General features: G+C 39.3%; 1 protein-coding gene across 1 annotated transcript; it reads right to left on the reverse strand.

Annotated features, from left to right (window-relative positions):
• Positions 1 to 225: 225 nt before the first annotated feature.
• On the reverse strand, positions 226 to 14,867 carry iqub (IQ motif and ubiquitin domain containing). The gene is made up of 14 exons (XM_061722795.1): positions 14,720 to 14,867; positions 13,625 to 13,735; positions 13,429 to 13,527; positions 11,432 to 11,566; positions 10,151 to 10,318; positions 7,908 to 8,080; positions 5,051 to 5,206; positions 4,394 to 4,604; positions 4,125 to 4,300; positions 3,156 to 3,326; positions 2,280 to 2,486; positions 909 to 1,148; positions 638 to 823; positions 226 to 461 (listed from the first exon to the last, which is right to left on the reverse strand). Exons 1-14 carry the CDS (start codon positions 14,865 to 14,867, stop codon positions 264 to 266), a joined length of 2,379 nt encoding a protein of 792 aa, XP_061578779.1. The 3' UTR covers positions 226 to 263.
• Between the last annotated feature and the right edge of the window lie 1,596 nt (positions 14,868 to 16,463).

Consider the following 16,463-nt stretch of genomic DNA (forward strand, 5'->3'; position numbering starts at 1 on the left):
AAACCCCAACTTTAATTGGTTTAATTTTTGGTTTAATTTTCTTTTTTTTTACAATAACTCCCACCTTACGATTAAAAAGATTTGAGATCCCTTTGAGAAGGAGTTTGGGATCATATCCTGTTCTTGAGTCAGAACCAGAAACAAAACCATCAAGAACCTTTTCGTACAACGTAATCCGCGTTTTATTAGGTTACAAACTAGATGAGAGTTGAAAGAAACTGGGACAAAGCGGTTAAAAATCCCACACATGCACCAGGTATTTGTTAATGAGGCATGACTGTTGTGGTGTCAGAGGCATGCTGGCCCGTCGCCATGGTGACAGACTTGGAAGCAGATGTGTCGCCCATGGCAACATCTGGCTGTGGGTCCATGCACTTAACCATGTCAGGGAGGTTGCTGAAGTGACGTCGAGCCATTGTGTGTTTGCGTTCAACCTCACAGATGAATGTCTTCTTGTACGCCTGGAAACACACGTAAAAACACACATAGACACACACACACACACACTCTGTTAGTGGAACAGCTGGCTCTTGGAGGCTTTAGTAACTATTCAATTCAATTCTCTGTTATTTATATAAAAGCAAATCCCGACAAAGACATCTCAAGGCAGTTCAAGAATATGATTCATGGGACAAACCTTCTGGATGTCAGTCAACTGTAAGTGAGCTGCCGTCTCTTCTTTGCACAGCAGTATACAGTTCCAGGGACTCCAGTCGCTTCGACGGTCCCAGCGAACAAACACCAGCTTGTAGAGGTCCCTGCTGCCGCTGAGAGCTGAGCGGGACGCCCAAACTCCCTCTACCAGGTACCACATGTCCTCAACCTGAAAGGGTATAGTGGTTGGGATTTGCAGCAGATATGAAAGAGAGAAAACAAACGGACAAATATGCAGAATCAAAGCAGTTTACCTGCAGCAGGAAGGGGATCTTAGCATTCTTATTGAGCTGCTGCTCATCGTCTCTCAGCTTCTTCAGAATGTTCTTGTAGAAACTGTAGTCTTTACGAGATCTGGCTATGTTGTCGAGTCCAGCACAGTGTTGACACCAACCACTCAGCCAGCCGCAGGCAGACGTGGTGAAGTTGGCAGAGCGCAGGTAACAATGGCAGCCGCGGCACAGAATCACGACCTTCTCCGGCTGGGAGGACTTCTGGGGGGTATGAGAGATTTTCCATTTTCAACACATGCATGTTTTTTAAAATATTTTATCTATGTATATCAGATCTCCCGTATGGTGACGTGCAGTTAAAAGTGTTCAGAAACTAACTTCTGAGTCCTGATGGGTGAAGAGGAAAAGAAGATTTAAATACAATTAAAGCTGCAAGCAGCAATGAACGGGTCCTTGACCAATAAAGGTCAAGGACTCAAAATGAAGTCCGATGACACCACCGTACACCGTATACCGTACTCTGTGAAACCATTTAAAAGTTATGGCAGAAAATAGGAAATCAGGACCAATCAGAAGAAGGGGCGGGGCTAATTTGCACCAATTATATTCAAGGACTCAAAACCGAGTCCGATGACACCACCCACGACTCAATCAATCAGATGAAGGGGGGGGGCGCACTTTTTGGCTTCTCGCGTCGCCACTGTAACGCTTTTGACTGAGAAAAGTAATGCGCGTCGTCACAGGATGGAGACGCACATTTTGATGTATAACACACCTGGGTGAACGTTACGCTTCGGGCCGTATTAACTACTGAAGAAATGGCATAAATTGCGCCAAAATTACACGATTAATTCAAAATGGCCGACTTCCTGTTCAGTTTCAGCCATGGCGCCAGGAGACTTTTCTTTAAGTTGCGACATGATACAGGTGTGTACCGATTTTCGTGCATGTACAAACCGTATTGTGGGGCTTGAGGCACAAAGTTTTCTAGGGGGCGCTGTTGAGCCATTAGGCCACGCCCATTAATGTAAACCATTAAATATCAGATTTTTCGCCAGGCCCGACTTGCGTGCAAAATTTGGTGACTTTTGGGGCACGTTTAGGGGGGCAAAAAGGCCCTCATTTAGTCGGAAAAATCAAAACGAGAACGAGGATAACGTCTCCTACAGATACAACAGGGCCTTCGCACTGTCAGTGCTCGGGCCCTAACTAGTGAAAGGAAACACTCACTAAAACTTGTTTTGAGGACTAATATGACTTGTGACTTGATCCCCATAACAAGTCACATATCTTTTTGTGTTATCTATGTCTATTTTTTCCTAAATTAATATGTGAAGTAAATATTGACAGCATTTCAAATCTATCTTGAAGACTATTGTGCGTGTACTGTACCGTCTTAGAGCGGAGGGCTGTTTGGGAGCCTTTCTTCAGCTTGGCCACTTTAGGGTTGAATGCTGGAGTTTTGATGAACTGAAGGAAAAGTGTACAGATCCTTTTCCTCAGTCCCTCAAGATTGTGTGCTTTTACTGCTCGGGCCATCAGGTCCACCTCTCTGTCAATCAACTCTATAATATCCCGAGTCAGCTGACAATCATGCTCCTGTTCAATAAGGAGAAGCAACGACAATAATAAATCACAACACATTTCCCGGACAGCCATTATCCTCATAAATCAGGATTGAGCGTTGCACAGTACATTTATTGTTTTCATATCAAAGATACCGGTCCTTTAAAATGTGAAAAAAGCATTATATCATGGAGGATTCCTTTTAATTTCAGGTTCTAGATTTCCAACTTTACACTGCAAAAACTAAAAGAAATGTCTCATTTTTAGTCAGAAAATCTCATTACACTTAAAACAAGAGTCATTACCAGAAGAATAACTTGTTATTTGACAATTTTCACCTGTTTTAAGTAAATTTTCACTTGAAATAAGTAGAAAAATCTGCCAGTGGGACAAGATTTATCTTCTCCTTACAAGCAAAAAAATCTTGTTCCACTGGCAGATTTTTCTACTTAATTTAAGTGAAAATCTACTTGAAACAGGTGAAAATTGTTGTTTTTTCCAGTGATGAGTCTTGTTTTAAGTGTAATGACATTTCTTTTGACTAAAAATGAGACATTTTAACTAGAAATAAGACAAATATTCTTGTTAAGAATATGAGTTTTTGCAGTGTAGCTACAGGATATATGTCCAGCTGTTGTTAACATGTTAATATAGAACATTGGATTTACTTTTGTTTCAACTGAAGAGGACTGAGTAAAGTACCATGAGGGTGTGTTTGAGCGCCATCAGGTGGTGGAGTCGTTGCTCCTTGCTGCCGGTGCTGAGGCTGATATTGTCGTAGAGATCTCTCAGCTCTCTGGCTCTGATACAGTCCTGAGTTTCCATCTCAATCAGTCGGCCATCATCAGCTCGCCACTGATGAGGAGCAGCAGACTGGAAAAGATACACCAAACCCTAAAAATACTGCAAGGTACAGATGTTGATAGTCCACTGCTGCACTACAGGAAGTTAAAAATGCAATTAGGATTATTTATACATTGCACTCACAGCACAACAGACTTGCAGAACGCAAAAGAAAAATGGTTCTGAAGGAGCTGAAATCTATACGGTTTGTACCAGTGGAACATTTCTGTTTGGCTTATTTGCTGTCCCAGCATTTCAGGATCTGACTGCTTTGTACGCTCCTGATATGGTGTGACGTTTGTGCAAACGTAACTACGCAGTCGCTTACGTACCTGAACGTAAACCACGCAGTGAAGTAGCAAGTGGTGTCCCAATCCCTAGGGAACATTACAAGGGCCCTACCTATTTTTAGGGCTAGTGGTAGTGGGTGAGGGCTAGTGGTAGAAAGTAGAGGGTGTATTGGGATTTTGCCCCTAGTGTGGGTTCAGCTGGATGGCTCCTGAGTAAGGTGGTGAGGATATGTGGTGTGGGATGTGCTTTCTGCTCAGCAATCGACAGTGGTTTGGGAAACAGCACCAGAAGAAACTGAGCCACACATCTAATCATCTGTCTTATTTTGCAGTAGCATGCTGGAACCAGGGGGGGGGGGGTCTGCATCTAGTTGTTCGCTCAAAAGTAAAAAAAAATAAAAACAAACATACTTGTGTTTTACTGCTGGAGAGGGACCTGAAGTGGCTGAAGTTTACAACAATAAAAAAACAAACAAGAAATACTCTTTATGTTGGATTGAGAGGGAATGGTACAAACATGTTAAAAGTGACCTCTGACCTTGTCCAGCAAGTCCCTGATGAGTCTTTCATGCTTGTAGTTTTGGAAGGAAATGCAATGACGCTCGATTTCAGCAATGAACCTTGTCTCCTGCTCCAACAGCAAGCGGAGAGCTGCCGTCCTCTCAGCCCCCCGCAGGGACGAGTTTATTCTTTGTTCCTCTTCCCTCCGCCACTCTGAAACACACGTACTTTAGTCTTAACAACCATGAACAGCTCAAGAACAGAGTGAGATTTTAAGTAACACTCCCCACTCTTCAATCAGCTTACTCTCCAGAGCGCAGTACTGCAGGTTGATGTCGCTTCTTGTCTGGGGCTTCTTCCAACGTTGGCGGCGATCCCTCAACTGTTCCTCCTTCTCCTCCTCCCTCCTTTTATTCTGCAGTTCAAGCCAATCCAATCGCCGCTTTCGCTCTTTCTTTAACCGGTCTACTGTTTGCTGGGCAAGCCAGCGTCGAGCATATGACTGCAGACAGATGACCTGTGTGCGTGGAAAACAGAAATGGTGTGCTGGACATTATCTCGTTAATTCAGAAAAACAGAGCAGATTTTTTTTAATTAAAATTTTATCTCGTTAATTCAGAAAAACAGAGAAGATTTTTTTTTAATTAAAATTTTATCTCGTTAATTCAGAAAAACAGTGCAGATTTTTTTTTTATTAAAATTTTATCTCATTAATTCAGAAAAACAGAGCAGATTTTTTTTTCTCAAGTGAATGCAATACGCTTCCGTAAGTACATATCTGTACATTTTTATGTATCAGTAAAATACATAAAAACATCAAATATATTAGCACATAAGAACTACAGCTACTTTAAAAAAATCATTTTTAGATGTTTATGAATTCAAAGAAGAATTCATTAATACATATAAGTAATTTATTTCCCAAATAAAAACCAATCATACATAATAATAATCCTCACTCACAGCTCTCAGCCTCTTGTTGTGGTATTGATCAGCAGTTGTGTATTTCCCAGGAATCAGCAGCTTGTCATTCACACAGGAGACGTAGCAGCCGGTCCTAGTCATCTGGGTGGAGATGCTGACGGAGCTCTGCTGAGTCTGATCCTTCAGCTCTACTGTCTGTTACAGAGAAACACTTTCATTCATTTCATTCAAGTAAACGCATTGAATCAGTCCGTCTTTATTTACCATGCACCTTGCAATAACCAGCTGGCACCCAAGTGTTTTACAACAAATAAACTTGAAATGATGAAATTCAGCGGAGAAAAGTTTAATGTAAGTGTCGAGCTCAAGAACGGAAATTTGGCATTGATGATGAATGAAATATATTACTGTTTATATATTACTAACTACTGACAGACAATTTCAGCTTTGAAGCTGTGGTGTAGTCACCATGTATTCATCATTAGAGATATGATCTACTGTATGTCAGCTACATGTATGTGTACCAAGGTTAAGTGCAGCGTACATGTGCACAGTTCTTTGTTCAATAACATGGCCAAGTAGAAGTCATGAACAGTCCTGTCAGTCTCTCTCTCATCAATAAATGATAGAAACTAACCCCAAATCACACAAAAACATGATCTCAATATCGCCAGCAGGATAGTGAAATGTTGTGATGACCAGTAATTTGTGTTTCAGTGGGTGTTGTAAATAAAAAGCAGAATATCCCCACAGTAGAAAAAGAAAAGGAGCGCAAGCATGTCTACATGTCAAACCTGCGGGTATACATCCTTGGATTTTGTCAAACCTTCCAAGAAATCAGAAAAACAGACCACAGCTTCAAACAGACAGGAAAATAGAAAAAGAGGCACAAAAAATTTGCTATGCTTTGGACTGGTCTAAGTTGCCATGTTTAAGTGAAAGATTGCAGTTTTATTTATGTGAGTAGTAAAACCCTCCACAATTCCACAAATGCTTGGCACAACATTGAGCTTCAACAGTCCACCTTCATCTCAAGGATAACGGATGCACTGCAAAAACTCAAAATCTCAACAAGAATATTTGTCTTATTTCTAGTTAAAATGTCTCATTTTTAGTCAAAAAAAAATCTCATTACACTTAAAACAAGACTCATCACTGGAAAAAACAACAATTTTCAACTATTTCAAGTAGATTTTCACTTAAAATAAGTAGAAAAATCTGCCCGTGGAACAAGATTTTTTTGCTTGTAATGAGAAGATTAATCTTGTCCCACTGGCAGATTTACTTATTTCAAGTGAAAATTTACTTGAAACAGGTGAAAATTGTCAAATAACAAGTTATTTTTCTGGTAATGACTCTTTTTTTAAGTGTAATGAGATTTTTTGACTAAAAATGAGACATTTTAACTAGAAATAAGACAAATATTCCTGGTAAGATTTAGAGTTTTTGCAGTGAGGGACCGTGTTTTGAGGGTGATAATGTACGCATTTTGGACAAAGGAGAAAAACAGTTGGAACAATGAGTTTATATAAAGCGCCTTGAATTGCCTTGATGATATGTATGTATATATATATATATATATATATACATACCGTATATAGTTTGACATAACCCTTATAACTGGCTTCATCACTTGTACTGTTTTTGGTTTTTGAATTAAATTGTTCAGTTTGAGGAACAATTAAGTAAAAAACAATAAATAAAAAGAAGAATTGTTAGAACACATCAAAAAGCGTTTAAAGAATAACCCAAACAATCTGTACTGCAGGATGAGGTTACCCTGTTACAAGGCTGAGTAGAAAGCAGCAAAGAGATGGAGAAATCTCTCTACTGCTGCCATGTGTGACCTCATATATGTTCATGTCTAATGAGCTAATTCCCATCATTAGACAGAGAGGGGGTGTCTGTCATTAAATGTGAGTCATTCAATCCAGAGGCAAGACCAGCTGTGTGTGAAAAAGAGAAACACCTGCAGGGGAGGAGAAAGATGTCTTTCTTTCAGATTCATTAATGTTCATGGTAGTCCTATCTTTGAGGTGGGGGAAGAAAGAATTCACCGAATGACAGGCCGTTACCTCACTATCTCAGTAACCAGGAAATGAAGACATTGTTCCATTTGTTGACTTATATCCTCTACAATCTAGATGTGGCCACATACAACTGTGCAGTTAGGAAATAATACATGCCATCAAAAAGACATAGCAGTTATGGTAAGGCAAGCATTTTAATGGCAAGTGCACACATGTAATATCAAATCAAAATACTATTTATAGCTAACTGTATGGACATTGTTTTGGATAGTGTGTAAAATTGTGCATTTGATATCAGTCTGGCTTTTCTTTGTGTGCGTGGGCAACACACTGAGCTGAGCTTACATGTTCTTGTCATTTTTTCTTCCCAGACTGACTGCACATCGGTGAGCCATCCAAGAGAAAAAACTTTCTGCAAAATTCTAAGCACAGTCTGTGTCGATTGTCATTAAACAAAGCTGTTTATCAGTTACACCTAAAAGTAACTGATAAACTGGAAAATGATAAACAGTAATTGATTTATGCTTCATTTGGGTTCATGAACTTAAGAATGCAAAGTCCAACATGTGTATTTAAGACATTGACAATAAATGTAAAATAGATTACAGCTTTGTAAAAGAGAGAATTGAACAAATTTGATCCTTTTCTCCTTAGACAGGTTTTTCTGTGATCATTTACTTTTTCCTCTTTTCATTGGTGAAGGACTTTCAGTTGTCTCTCTCTGTAATTAGGTTGTTTCATTTGCAGACAGTGACATGTACTGTCTCACGCCTGATTGAGAATGCTGCGCATTCATGGGTGACCTTTAAATTAACCACACACACATTTGAATTTCAAAATAACAGTTCTGGACCTCTGTTCTGTACCTGAGTGTCCCGGCTAAACACGCCCACAAGTTTGTCAGGTCTTCTGGTCTGGGTCTGGACCCCAGTGTGATGGTACTCTGCTCCGGTCAGCCGGTGTCTGTAACCGCCCAGCATGGCCTTCTGCTGGTGGGAGCGCTCGATCTCCACCACCAACTCCTGGACCCTGCCCTCATCTGGAAATCAGAAAAAACAATTAAAGCTGCAAGCAGCGATGAACGTCGCACCCTCGCACCCTTGTGCACGTTCAGGCTGCAGTGGAAGCGCTTGTATGACTTGATGTAGATTCTTCAGACCTGGACATTTAGTGGATGACACCACCCACGACTCTCTATGTCAAACCATTCAAAAGTTATGGCAGAAAGTAGGAAGTATCAGATATCGACCAATCAGAAGAAGGGGCGGGGCTAATTTGCACCAATTAAGTTCAAGGACTCAAAACCGAGTCCGATGACACCACCCACGCGTCTTTATGTCAAACTATTCAAAGGTTATGGCAGAAAGTAGGACGCTTTTGACTGGGTGCATATTACAGTTCGGGTGAAGAAGCGGCCGAAGAAATTGTATACATTTCGCCAAAATTACACGATTAATTAAAAATGGCCGACTTCCTGTTGGGTTTCGGCCATGGCGCCAAGAGACTTTTCTTTAAGTTCCGACATGATACAGGTGTGCACCGATTTTCGTGCATGTACGTCAAACCGTATTGTGGGGCTTGAGGCACAAAGTTTTCTAGGGGGCGCTGTTGAGCCATTAGGCCACACCCATTAATGCAAACCATTAAATATCACATTTTTCCTCAGGCCTGGCTTGCGTGCAAAATTTGGTGACTTTTAGGGCACGTTTAGGGGGAAAAAAAGGTCCGCATTTCGTCGGAAGAAAAATAACAATTCCTACAGATACAATAGAGCCTTCGCACTGTAAGTGCTCGGGCCCTAATAATACAACGCAATATTAACTGAGCACTGCTCAGACATAGATCAGCAGTGGATGTAAAGTTCATCATCATTTAGACAAGTGTTTAAGTCCTTCTGCGTCTGCAGTGAGCATCACCATGACTCTTTAAAGCAGCGCTGGGGAACCCTGCTCCTCCACTGGGCTGCATGTTTTAGTTGCATCAACACACCTGATTCTAATGAATGCTCATCCTCAGCTTGTCATCCAGGTCTGAACAAGTCTGCTGATGACACAGTCATTTGTATCAGGGTGGAAACATCTAAAACATGCAGGACAGCGCTCCTCTGTGGCTTTGAAGACACTCACTGACCGTTACAGCAACTCATAAGTTCCCCTTCTCATAAAAACTGATTAAGTATTGCCTTGAACTGAACTGAAGAATGCATTCAAAAATAGTCTGCGCTATTAGTAACTGAACTTGAGTCTATTTATCAAATTTGAAATAAGCACAAATGTATTGCTAAATATGAGTTTTTCAGAATTTAGTTCATACATTTAATTGTCACATTCTTCATGCTTATTATGTTTTCTTGTACTTCTGGCCCTGACGCAGCCTTCCTTATAGTGCTTAATAATAACTCAAATGTTAAAATATATGTTTGACTTGACATAATTTCTTCTTTGTGATACATTTATCGTTTGAAAAAATTCTTAATACTTTTTTTCTCTTTCCTTAAAATGGTGTTGTGAATTCTTAGAATATTGTATATTTTTTTTAATAAAAATCTAAAACAATAGTCTAATTGGAGCTTATTATGAAACTGAACTGAACAAATACTAATGATTACTATCAGTTTTAACTGAATAAGTTCAGTTCTTGACACATTACTGTACATGTCTAGGGAATTCCTCTCTCTGAACTGATGCAGAATAAGCAAACTTGGATTTTCTAAATGTTCAAACGTGTCATGTTGTGAAGCACCAAGTTGAATACAGTCTTTTTATGGAGATGTCAGCCTGTATTTCACTTTCATTGTTCTGGGTCTGTAGCTGAGGGGAGATGAGTGACTCTTTGTATTAGGTGTTGCATCCTTCATATTCTATTTAGATGATCTTTGTATTTAGAGATGTGTTTGAAGGCCAAATTGGTCCACATTTATCCTGCTTTGTGCTTCAAACATATTCATTTAAACCTACATTGACTGACAGTCAAACTGACACACGTCACTGATGAACCCTAACTTAAATGAGGCACGATAGCTAACATTTCAAACTGCATGCCGAAATGTTTTACATACACACCCAGTGCTGAGTATATTTCCCAGAGTACATTGCAAAAGGCTTCACACCTGTTTGGACCTGGACAGTGAGAACATCTGGCATGCTGTCGTGCTCTGGGGGGTGGACGAGACGGAGAGGATGGGAGCGCGGCTCCGTGGAGCTCAGCTCCATCCGCGTGGAGCTGTGAGGACGGATACCGAGCTCCATCAAGCTCTGCTGCTCCTCCAGGACTCTTCCTGAAAAACAACCACTGTGTGACTGACTCTGCACTAATTAGCTCAGTTCTGTTTCACATGAAATTTACATGAAGACGCATTTAAACATGAAGCGAGAAACTGGAGAAATCCATGCACGTACTTTGATGAATATTGGACAAACAGTATTTGTATACTGTATGTGGGACTAATAAATACAACAATAAAATGTTAAAGTCAAACAGCATTGTGACTTTCAGTGGGAACAAATGTGACCTGTACTGAAAAAAATCACTACCAGTGGTCAAGAAGACTATAGAAGCACTATGCAGGCCATTTACATGTTTTTCTTCCAGAATTGTTATTAAATTGTATGATTTGTTTTATTATAAAATCATGCAAATTATGTTCAGAGCAACATCAAAAATGCTCCCTGACTCAATACAGAGGTTTTTTTCAATTCAGGAGACTCCGTATAATCTTAGAGGTGTCTGCAATTTTACTGTACAAAAAGCTAAAAAAGGAATGAAAGGACAAATTCTGGAATGATGCCAACATAAATTTAAAAACATGTCATTCTCTTTTGGTTTTTAAGCTATTTTTGAAGCTTATAAGTGCGATTGACTATCTGTTAATGTTTCTTTGCTTTTCTGTTGTTTCTTTGCCTTTTGTTGTTTCTTTGCTTTTCTATTCTCTTTTTGGTTTTCTGGAGGTCGGTAGCCACAAAAAGAAAGTTGGTAATATAGGATAGGCTTTTATAAGCAGTTTGCTTCAGCCTATGTCTTTTCAGTCATTGTTCAACACATGATTATTAGTTTTGTGTGAAATGTTAATGCTGTGCACAATGTTTTTTGGCGTTGTTTTTGTGTCGTCATAACTGAATAAACTTCATTCATTTGTTCAATTGCTGCCTTTAAAAATATAATTAATTCACTAAAGAAAGTACATTAGTGTTAGACAGTATGAAAACACATTCTTATGGACCTTCCCTTTGCAGGCGTTTTGCAGGCATTTGAGTAGTTAGTTGCAACTTACTACCCTCTACTTTACGCTCACCACGGGCTGTGTTGGGTTTATTTTGACTAATGAGTGTCAAGGCTGAGATATAGACTTAAGTCTTAACACAATTAAAGTGATCTGAGAAAAGAGCCTCACCATCCAGAGAGAGTTGCAGCACCTCCACAGGAACTCGGAGCTCTGAGGCGAGGTGGCGCTTCAGCTCCTGAATGTTGTGTCCGATGGGGAACGCCACAGTCACCACATGGCCCTCTGGTTCCAGCACCACTTTCACTACCAGCACAAAGAGAGCAGGTATGTACTTAACTTTGATTGGTTGAAGCTTTAGCGTATGGAGTTTGCATCTCCTTATTGTGCCGGTGAAGGCTTTCTCTGGGTAATCTGGAACCGTCTCCAATTCTTGGGTTAATTGAAGACTCTGGATTGGTCCTAGACATGAATACGGGTGGATAGTAACCTATTCAAAGAGTAGCTGACATCTCATTTCAAGTCAGACTACCCCCTAGCCATGTTTGAACAAGACAAAGCAGGTGAAGAGAAAGTCTTTATTAATACCTGGAATTATATTGCTTTTCATAAATTCAATACTGACAGAACAATTGTTTTATGTCTTAGTTCAGAGTTTCATCAGGTCTATAATGGGTTTCTAATCTCGCAAATCTTTTTCATTTCTCAAAAAATGTAGTCCATTAACTTCTCAGAACATGACTAATTTATTCATAAATCTTTAATTTTAGAGAATAGAGTAGAGTAATTTAATATCTCAGACAGCCATCTTGGTCCCAGCTGATAGATCTTTGACAAAAAAATGATCCTGCTGTCAGTTTCACGGCACACATCAGGAACTTTACTGCCTCCATATCTAATTACAGTTCCCAACAGCCTGCCTATATCCATCCCTCCATTTGTCAATCCCTCCATGCCCATGTTTATTCCATGCCTTCATATTTTATCAATTCATTCAAATTCAACTGAACAAAACTGAAAATGACACTTGCATGACAAATGCAAATGAGTCGGACTGTAAACGGATCAGCCAGAGTGAACCAACTTTCAAAGTTTTTCCTTTCACGTACAGTATATCATCAGTGAACTTATTTCATTTCATCTGCATTACCACTTCCAATTCACTCACAATTTGCATTTACAATTTTGGAGGCAAGAAATGTTTTAACCAATTCAAAAAATGAACTGACGTGTGAGGCATGGAACAAGTGAAGCGGTTGTTGTTGCTGATCGGGGTATCCGTCTAACCCGGGGGTCGGCAACCCGCGGCTCTAGAGCCGCATGTGGCTCTTTAGCGCCGCCCTAGTGGCTCCTGGAGCTTTTTCAAAACTGTTAAGGTTTTTTTTCATTTTTTTCTTCATTTTTTTCTCTTTATTTTCTCTTTTTTCCCCTTTTTTCTTTTTTTTTCTTCTTTTTCTTTTTTTCCCTTTTTTATCTTTTTTTCTTCCTTTTTCCTTTCTTTTTTAATATCGACATTTCAACTTTTTTCTAGACATTTTGACTATTTCCTCGACATTTCGACTTTTTTCTCAACATTTCGACTTTTTTCTCAACATTTCGACTTTTTTCTCGACATTTCGCCTTTCGCCGGTTGCCTTCATTCTAAGGCTCATACAGGACTGTCTCAGAAAATTTGAATATTGTGATAAAGTTCTTTATTTTCTGTAATGCAATTAAAAAAACTAAAATGTCATACATTCTGGATTCATTACAAATCAACTGAAATATTGCAAGCCTTTTATTATTTTAATATTGCTGATTATGACTTACAGTTTAAGATTAAGATTCCCAGAATATTCAAATTTTTTGAGACAGGATATTTGAGTTTTCTTAAGCTGTAAGCCATGATCAGCAATATTAAAATAATAAAAGACTTGCAATATTTCAGTTGATTTGTAATGAATCCAGAATGTATGACATTTTTGCATTACAGAAAATAAAGGACTTTATCACAATATTCTAATTTTCTGAGACGGTCCTGTACAAGATATTTAGTTTTTTGCGGCTCCAGACATATTTGTTTTTTGTGTTTTCGGTCCAATATGGCTCTTTCAACATTTTGGGTTGCTGACCCCTGCTCTAGTTTTAACCCGAACCCCAACCATAACCCTACCCCCCTAAAGACTCACCTGTAGCTGTGGAGCTTCCAACATTCTCTCTTTCCTCTTCCAGCTGCTCAACATCAACAAGGAACTCCTCCTGAGCTTCTTCCACAGTTTCCAGCACAGCTGACATGTTAACACCACCACATAATACACTTATTTATTCATTTATTTTTCATGTTTTACATGAGAATGATTGTATCGGAGAAAAGTATTTTCTCACCAGTTCCTCCTGAGTTTTCAGTATTTTGACTTTCCTGAGTCTCTTGAAGGCTATTTTTGTCTGTGGGGTTTTCAGCTGGAGATCCAGTCTCCTCAGCATCCTGTTGCACATCTGTACAGGGAAAAAGATTACACTGATTTTATTGTAATCAAAGAAACCATACATCATTGGTTACTGTTGTTTTTATGATCATTTATTTTATTATTATTATTGTTAGTAATAGTAGTAGTGGTAGTAGTAGTAGTAGTAGCAGTAGTAGCAGTGGTAGTAGTAGTAGTAGTAGTGGTTAATAGTAGTAGTAGCCTAATAATAGTAGTAGTAGTAGTAATAATAGTAGTAGTAGCAGTAATAGTGGTAGTAGTAGTGGTCAATAGTAGTAGTAGTAGTAGTAGTAGTAGTTTTGGTGTTATTAGAAGTAGTAGTAGTAATAGTAATAGTAGGAGTAGTAATAGTAATAGTAGGAGTAGTAGTAGTAGTAGTAGTAGTAGTAGTTCTAGTGTTGCATTGTCATTTAATTTAGGTGCGGTTCTGTTTAACTGCCCCATGAAGGTCACTGACTCACCAATGGCAGTTGACTCATCAACTAATCATAACTCATAACTCTTGGCCCGAACAAAATAATCCAGGTAACGTGGAAAACAGGATAACATTCAAAACTTTTTACATCCTTAGTCCTCTTTTAAAGTTTAGCGCTCATCTCCGTCATGGCAGCAAACTTGCCGAGTCGGCAAATTGGCTTTAACTGTTAAGGCTGATTTATGGTTCCGCGTTACACCAACGCAGAGCCTACGGCGTAATGTACACGGCGATGCGCACGTACCTTACGCGTCGCCGCGTACCCTACGGCGTAAGCTCTGCGTCAATTTAACGCGTAACCATAATTCAGGCTTTACAGCCAATCAGCGTTGGCTCACAGCCCTGATGCGTTCAGGACAGTTGTAAAGTGAGAATTAGCCTACACTGGCCACACAATGCACATTTTATCGTTATTATAGCCTACAATTTACGATGATATATGAACGTCAAAGCAGCAGAAATTGGCAGAACACCACCTCCCTGTCTCCCTACCTGGAGACAGCTCTCCTGTCCGCTCACCTGTCCGCTCCTCCCCGTCCATCTCCGGGTCGATGTGTCCTCCTGGTGAATCTGAGGCAGCTCCACCTGGTTGTGAGCTTACACTCGTGTTGTCTGCCTCTTCTTCCTCTTTAACTCCCTGTTTTGCGTTTTCCTCCGGCTCCAGCATGGCAGCTTTTTAAATCCCTACTAAGATGAGGTTGATTGAGCTGAAGTAAACAGAAACACCGTGAATCCGTCAAGCAGCTGCGAGCAGTAGCAGGACGGTGGAAAACCATCAGTGCTGTGAAAGTCACATCTCGTTACTATGGTATTTTCCTCATACGATAACCTTTAAATGATGCGAGCGTAGCTAAGCCTGTTTGGGAAGGCCTGTGTAAAGTTTGTATGTTGCTATAGCAACCGTAGGACCGTCTCTATGGTTACGAGGTGTAACGTTCTATCCAAACACAAACACGCTTATATATATATATATATATATATATATATATATATATATATATATATATATATATATATATATATATATATACATATATATATATATATATATATATGTATATATATATATATATATATATATATATATATATATATATATATATATATATATATATATATATATATATATATATATATATTGTTGGAGCCAAAATACTTTGATTTATTTTGTTTTATTTATTTAAACATATTACTTGATGAATCTCAAACTGAATATGAATTGTCATTCCCCTTATGGTGACGTCATGTTATACCTGTCAATCATTCAATCAGTCTTGGTTGGTGGTTGTGATAGAAACCATTATCACCTTCCTGGGTGGTGATTGCACTCAGGTGCGACAGGGGGAAGACAGACAGTTTTGGAACGTGCAAGACAGACAGTGGTGTTCAGTCACAGGTTTATGTTTATAAGTTTAAACAGTGGATTTATGTTCGTTTTGAGTGCTGCTGCAAATCAAATAAATGGATTGGCATATCCTACCTGGATCCTATGTCATAGCTTTTGAATTTGTTTAAAACACGCGTCCTAACTAAAACCAACCCAGTTGCCCTGCTGTATACCCTATAGGTGCAGGCTTTACACATATATATATATATACATATATATATATATATATATATATATATATATATATATATATATATATATATACTGTATATATATATATATATATATATATATATATATATGTGTGTGTGTGTGTGTGTGTGTGTGTGTGTGTGTGTGTGTGTGTGTGTGTGTGTGTGTGTGTGTAAAGCCTGTACCTATAGGCTATACATGTGTGTGTGTAATCATGAAATGTTCATTCATAATTTCCACAACCCCCATTTGCCTTTTTTTTTAGTGGTTAAAAAAAAGTGACTCCTATAGCATTTTGGAAACCATGCATGTTTTAAGTCTACGGAATTTTAACAACAAAATTATGTTTTAAAAACAGAATTTTCATGTTAAAGGAGCCGTCTGTAAGAAATGTCCAAAACTGGTACTGCAGTCACTTTCAAAATATTGTTGAGCGGCGTGTACCCTCCCCCTCCTCCCCCCGACCAGAGGTTGCCAGGTAGGCTGCAGAATGCAGCAGGAACGTAGGCTGCCATGGCTGCGATAATTAGAGCCGAGCTGGCAACCCGGATGCCGAAACAATACTGACTTGGTGATTGGGAGATAGGTGGAGGGTGGAGCTTCAGAAACAATACTGACTTGGTGATTGGGAGATAGGTGGAGGGTGGAGCTTTAGAAACAATACTGACTTGGTGATTGGGAGAT

Source organism: Cololabis saira, chromosome 5 (assembly GCF_033807715.1).
Source record: "Cololabis saira isolate AMF1-May2022 chromosome 5, fColSai1.1, whole genome shotgun sequence".
Classification (NCBI taxonomy): Eukaryota; Metazoa; Chordata; class Actinopteri; order Beloniformes; family Belonidae; genus Cololabis; species Cololabis saira.

Coding starts and splice junctions, on each gene's coding strand:
- iqub (XM_061722795.1), bottom strand. CDS start 14,867: ATGCTGGAGCCGGAGGAAAACGCAAAACAGGGAGTTAAAGAGGAAGAA. Junction 13,528..13,624: donor TGAAAACTCAGGAGGAACTG/GTGAGAAAATAC, acceptor TTAACATGTCAG/CTGTGCTGGAAACTGTGGAA. Junction 11,567..13,428: donor TGGAAGCTCCACAGCTACAG/GTGAGTCTTTAG, acceptor TTGTGCTGGTAG/TGAAAGTGGTGCTGGAACCA.